At 29.4% G+C, this 7,108-nt stretch overlaps 1 protein-coding gene across 1 annotated transcript; it reads right to left on the reverse strand.

Annotated features, from left to right (window-relative positions):
- Positions 1-6,045: 6,045 nt before the first annotated feature.
- Positions 6,046-6,724, reverse strand: BDCG_00537 (uncharacterized protein; the record flags this gene model as incomplete). Its single annotated transcript, XM_045416045.1, has 2 exons — positions 6,046-6,240; positions 6,638-6,724. The coding sequence occupies 2 exons, from the start codon at positions 6,722-6,724 to the stop codon at positions 6,046-6,048; spliced, it is 282 nt and encodes a 93-aa protein (XP_045271860.1).
- Between the last annotated feature and the right edge of the window lie 384 nt (positions 6,725-7,108).

Below are 7,108 nucleotides of genomic sequence, written 5' to 3' on the forward strand. Positions count from 1 at the left end.
AATATCAACTGTGAAAAGATTTCACAGATCTTATTTCTGAATATATCAGTCTCACACTGACTGAGTAAGTCAGAGTTAAAGTGATTCAGTATTATAATATCTATGAAAGCTTGTTTCAATTCTGCAAATACCTGCACAGTGTCTTGAGTGAGAATAAATAGTCTCATTTTTCTGTCTTTCACACTTCTCTTCAACAGATCTGTAAGAGAGACAGTAATTCATGAATATGTATAGATGAATCATCTGTAGAAATTTATAAATTCTAGAAATACCTGTATCTTGTGATATATCTATGACATCAGTCAGTTCTCAATGACAGAGACCTGACTTCTATTCATTGAAATGTCATTCATCTCAATAATATAATCTAAGAAATCAATCTCCTGCATGTAGAATGAGCATTTTTCAGTGTTTGTATAGAGTTGATACTGTCTCAAACAACTCAACACTTCTTAAACATGAGTATCATGTTCTTTCTTCATTTTTGAGAAGATTAGAATGTTATCTAAGTATACTATACAGAAGATGTTAACAAGGCTCTGCAGCATCTTATTTATATAGATCTGAAAGATAACTGAAGTATTACAAAGATTAAAAGATAAAACAAGATATTTAAAATTATCATACTTGATACAAAAAGTCATTTTTTAAATATTATCTTTGTTAACTCTGATTCTATGATAGATATTTTATATATCAATCTTTGAGAATATCTTTGCTTCAGATAATTGATCAATCATCTCATTAATTAATAGTAGTAAATAGTGATTTTTAATCATTATCTTATTGAGGTCTCTGTAGTCTATACATAGACATAGTCTATCATTCTTCTTAAGTATAAAGAGTATAGATGCCTCTGCTGAACTCTTTGATGAATATATTCAGTTCTTTGATTATGCTTCTTCAAGATATTTATACAGAATATTCAATTTCTTTACAGATAAGTTATAAAGAGACTCATACAGCATCATTACACTATCTTCAAGATGAATCTTATATTATATCTTGATATCAGGAAACTTCACTGCTTCTCTTTTCAAAAAGACATTCTTATAATCTGTAAAGAGACATTATATACATCTGTCTTCAATGATGAATACTGCTGCTAATCTTACAGTGAGAGTGATAGCTTCTTTATCTATTCTCAAGTCTTAATTATCTGCTACACAGTATATTGACTCAATCTTTTTCTCAAGATTCTTTCAATGAAACTCTTCAGATTTCTCTATCACTGTCTCTTCATTAGTGAGATGATATTATCATATCTGAGTGACTCAGTCAATGAGAGAATTGTTTTCTCTCAATCATAGAAGATCTAGAATAATGTTCTCATCTATGATGTTAACTGTATGAAGAAGCAGACTGCTTTTCTTGAAGATTTCTTCTGAGTCTGTGATCACACACTTTGCTTGAATTATATTAAAACAGTGATATTTCATTTCATCTGTAAATTTCATATGATCTGATAAATCTATCTTCTTTCAATTCTTTATTAAGAAAAAGAAATAGAATATGAAGTTGATATTTATTCTGAAGTTGAGTAGACATCTCACTGATATCTTCTTATTCAGAATATACATTGTGATTGTAATATGAACTCAGAGATATGAGAATTATTAATTTCTCATTTCTTTCTCTTCTTTATCTTCTATGAATACATTTGTCAGAAGAGAAGTTAACTTTGAGAAGATATCTTCTCAGTTTCTTCTCTTCTTCAGCTTCTTACAATTACTGATATAGTGATTATCAGCTTCACAGTTGAAATAGAGATCTTTATCAAATCTTTTTTAACATTTCTTCACAGTGAGTGAAGAATCAGAATACTTGAAATTCTTCTTTACTTTCTCTGCACTGAAGCTGTCATAGTGTCATTTAGATTCTGTTATTAATTACTTAGAAGGAATCTTATTAGTCTTTTTCTCAGAGAATTGATTATTCAAATAGATCTGAGAAGTCAGATTGACAAGCTCAGTGTGATTGATTAATGAACTCTGATATTATAATATTATTATCTGCACCTTGTGAGTCAGCTTTATGAGATAAAGCTATATTTTTAATTAATTCAAATCATCAGTTAATTTCTCTCAATATTCTTCAAATCTTGCATTGAAATTGAAAGAATTCTTATTATCTTGTTAATATAATGAGTTGAACTGCTGTGCTGCTATGAAGCTGTGATTAGACTGGCCGGCGGGACTATGAATTTCACATTTGGTCTCATTTGATCTGGTCTCATACATTTCTTGACGTGAGTCCCACCAGAATCAAGCCTCAAAAAAATCTGAAAATGGACCATTTCTGAGAGAAATGGTGTGAAAAATGACCAGATTTAATTCAAGAACAGTGAAATGAGAGTAATTTCTCAGAATAAACTGTGAAAGATGATCATTCTTCTAAAATCAGAATGAAACTGAGACTGAAGATCAAAATCAGTCTCATTTGATTCATTCAGTGATTACTTATATAATCAGAATTTGATAACAATTATTAATAACACTCATGAAACAACTAAATATATTCTTGTATAAGTTTATTCTTCACTTTCTCATGAAAACTACACTTCTCTGATATACTGTGATCAGAGGTATTAAGCTGTCTGATAATTTCATATTTTATAATCATGAGTTTCTTGATTGTTTCTTCTTATAATTGTTCTCAGTGATAGTGATAAATATCTCAACTTGAGTTGAACTTTCACTTCATTCTCACTTCTGTCAATGAAATTATCAGAATATCACACATCATCAGTGCAACAGTTGAATATATACTCTCAACAATTTTTCATAACTCTAGAATTGATTTAGCATGTAAATTTGTCAGATCATCTTGAAGATAGCAGTTAAATTCAGTTTTATAAGCATGTAGTTTTGCCTGATTTTCAGTTGTAATCAATGTATGCAAGTTCTGTTTCAAAGTTAGTATTATAGTTCTATGAAATATGAAGTGTTATCAAAGATCATTACTTATCAGAGAATTGTATTTCACTGTCTTCATATCTCAAACATCTGCTTATTCAAATCTCTGATAGTTGGCATTGTAGTAGTCTCAGATTAATTTGATATATAAGTCTTATTCCTCCTCTGTTCAATCTTGAGAAGTGTAGATATTAACTTGATAAAAGAGATCTAGTAGAGCTGCTATAGCATAGTACTCTGCAAAAGATTGTTCAGTTTTGCTATAGTAATATGCTAGTTTATCTCTTACAGCAATAATAGCCTGTGCTATAGCATTATCTCAGACTGAATTTCTTTTTGAGTGATTCAACTGCTTCTTAAGATGAGTAAATAAACTGTTATACACTCATCAGGCTGACTGCAGCATTGATGTACAAGTGATTGAGACTGTCTTTATTATCTTATAAAACTGAAACAGTAAATCAATCACATATTTCAACTGAGTTCACTTCATATCAGAAAGTTTCAATATCTGAATCTTTTCTCAATCAGAGTGTTGCATTCAATGATCAATCATCTGATACAATTGAAGAGTCTGAACAGTTATCTCATATATTAAACTTCACTGTGTTCTAATATTCTGTATCATATTCAGTGATGTGACTGATTTGTTTATTTATTAAATATTATGAAATCATTGTTGTTGTTTAGAGAAGGTATAAATTACATTATCAATGTTTTGAATCTGTGATATTTAAATTATTAGTCAATCTATTCAAAATTAACAGTAGTATTATCAAAAAGTGTTATTAAAAAGCAATATCAAAAAGTGTTATCAAAAAACATTATCTTTTGCAAAGTAGATGCAAAAGTTACTTGAGTAATCACTTTTATCTCATTCTCATTTCAAGAACCAGTCATCTCATTATTCTTCATCTCAATGTTAAGATTCTTTATCAGTGTTTGCATCACAAGTTGAATCACATGAGTAATACAGAGAATATGACCTTGTTTATCATTTCAGAAATACAAAGCTAATTTTTGCTTCAAGCTCTTCATCATAGTGTAGTTATTTGCAGCATTATCAGTTGTAATTGTAAGAAGACAGAGACTAATATCTCAATAGTCATTTTTAATCACAGTCATTAATATCTCTGCTATATAATCCTCAGTATGACTACTGATCAATGATTCAAATTCAATTAATATCTCTTAATAAGTTCAGTTCTCATCAATGTAATAACATGTAACTCTTATAAATGCAAGATTATTTGTACTAGTTCATGTATTCACTGTGAGAGACACTCTTTGATGATTCTTCAACTCTGATTCTAGATGTTATATATTGACTTTGTAGTGTGTCTCAAGGTTGAACTGAAGACAGAATTGATGTGAAATATGAAGATTTGAATTAAGCATTTGAAGAAGTGTTTAAAATTCGGGGTTTTCAATTGATCAAAGAGAAAGATTCAGAAATATACACATGTGAAGTAATTGTTCATGAAAGTTATCAGATGAGAGTTGTGAAATCAGAGTACTGATATATGATCATTTTCACATAATTTTCTTCAAATTAGAAAGTTAGTGTTATCAAAAATCATTATCTGGTAGAGTAACTTACCAGCTCAGTAGTAATTTTCTGATTATTTTCCTTTTATTGTCTGCATTCTGATGACTTCAGATGTTAAGAAATTTCTTCAGAGTTATAATCAGTTCATGATGAATGTTTCTGAATGAAGTTGTAGTGATTACAGCAGAGAGATGACTCTTCAGTAATCTGCAATGCAATCTATTGATAATTATTTCATAGATTATCTCAGTGTTTATGTTGAGTTTTTCATAAATTTCATGACCTGGAATCAGATGTGAAGAATGAAGTGATTATTTATTATGATTGAAAGAGAGCATTCTGTGTTGAATTGTAAACAATGTAGACTTTGTGATTCACAGTGATTTCTTGAAGAGTTTGTGAATCTTCAATAGAAGTAAAAGAAGTGAAAGAAGTGAATTCAGAAGATATAATAATAATTTAAGAAAGATAATAATTTATTTTCAATAACTGATCACTGATATGTGTAAGAAGAATTAATATAAGAGAAAATAATCTTGTTTCTTAGCTTAGTTATAATTTTAGTACTAACTCAGATTGAATATCATTGATGTATAAAAGTAAATAAACAATCTTGATTAATCTCTGTTATATTTCTTGAAATATATTAATATTGTGAAAGAGAGTGTTATCAAATTGTGTTATCAGATGATATCATTAAAAATATATTAATATTGTGAATATCAATGTTGAAAAAATGTTGATACTTATACATTATAGTGATTTGTGAATCATGATAGTTAAATATATATATATATATATATCATTTCTGACTTGATTACAACTTGTACAATAATTTTTGAAAACTTAAAATCAATTTTAATTATTAATAATTAAAAACTTAAACTTACAACTAGACTGGCCGCTGAAATCATGAATTTCATGTTTGATCTCATTTGATCTGATCTCATACATTTCTTGGCGTGAATCCTGCTGGGACTGACTATCAAAAAAACAGGTAAAGTGACTATATATCAGATCTTAAAATGAAATCATGACTTGAAAAAAATGAGAAAGTGATCTCATTTGATCTCATTTAGTCTCATTCTTAGCATAAAGTTACTATTTTTAGACATTTTAAGGTTTTTTTTAGACTATTTTTAATTTTTTAAAAAGTAACACTTTTTGGCAACACTCAAATGAGATTTAAAGTCATTTAAAGCAATAAAAATAATTTAAATTGAGAAGTGAAAATCATGGTCTTATTTGAAAAATGTGACAAGAGTAGACAGTAAGTCTCACTGAGACAGTATGAGACTACTATCTAATGTTAAAACTGTGTAATGAGAGCAGTTGAATTGATAATAAGACTATCAAAAAATCTGGTCCTGGTCTCAGACACAGTCACACGGTCAGTCTACTTACAACTAACTAATATGAAAAGAAAAAAATCTACTTCTTCTCTTTCTCATTCTTCTTATTATTCTTCATAATTCACTTCTCATTCTTCTTCTTCTTCTTCTTCTCCTTCTTCTTCTTCTTCTTATCTGAGATGATAACTATCTCAAAATCTCCCTTCACTGCCTTCTCAGAAGAGGGTTTTCACTGCTCTTTCTCAGTCAGGTCAACCTGCACTCTAAAATCTCGCATTTCCTGATCTACTGTCTCAGGTTCCACCTCAGCAGCAAGCAGATTGGCATACTCAGAGAGCAGGGCTGTCTTCTCAATGTTCTGAATTATGAAGTGCATTTGAGACCTGAACAAGGCCTCAATTCTCTTCTTCTCTGCCAGCTTCTGCTAATTAATTAGAGAACAGAAGTGTTATCAAAAATCATTATCTCTTAATAAATAAAAAACTTATCAGTTTTGACTTCTTTATCTCTCACTTTAACATTCTTTCAATCTTCTTCTGTTACTGCTTATTTATAGTAACACTCTTCTTCTCTCTCTCTCTTTTCATCTTGAACTCAAATCATTCTTGAGACTTCTTCTGATCTTACTACTGCTGCATGAGACTCTTCACTGTCTTCTTCTTCAATCTCTCACAGGTGGTGTCATCTGCATTATTTCTATACTTAGTTCAGTCTAAATCTATCAGAAGTGTTACTTAAAATCATTATTATTCTACTCTCTTACAGAGCCTCTTCAAGGCATTATAATGTATCTTATAATTGATCTTCTCTTACTTGAATACCTTCTTCTCCTCTCTCTTCAATCTATGACAGCGCTCACGCGTCTTAATGATCCGCAGGACCGCAGAATATTTAAAGAGAAATGACATGATTAGTTTCAGTAAGTATTGAAGAGAGATAAAAGCAGAAGAGGCGGCTAGAAATGATATGATAATAATAATAATGATGATAATAATAGTAATGATAATGATAATGATGATGATAATGATGATAATAATGATGATGATGATAGTGATAATAATAATAATGAAAGAGAGAGTGCATTGAAATATATTACTGACTTATTAAATATAAAGAGACAAAGAAAATATTAACAGCTTTCAGAGATATATGAAAACAGCTACAGTGTTATATAGCAACATCATCTTCATTCAATACATGCAGTGTTGATATTCTTTGTATACAGTTATCATATAATCTATATCAGAGATATATGCAGAAAACAGATCTTTGTTGCTAGAAAGAATGATTGC

This window comes from Blastomyces dermatitidis (genome assembly GCF_000003525.1).
Source record: "Blastomyces dermatitidis ER-3 genomic scaffold supercont1.1, whole genome shotgun sequence".
NCBI classification, from domain to species: Eukaryota; Fungi; Ascomycota; class Eurotiomycetes; order Onygenales; family Ajellomycetaceae; genus Blastomyces; species Blastomyces dermatitidis.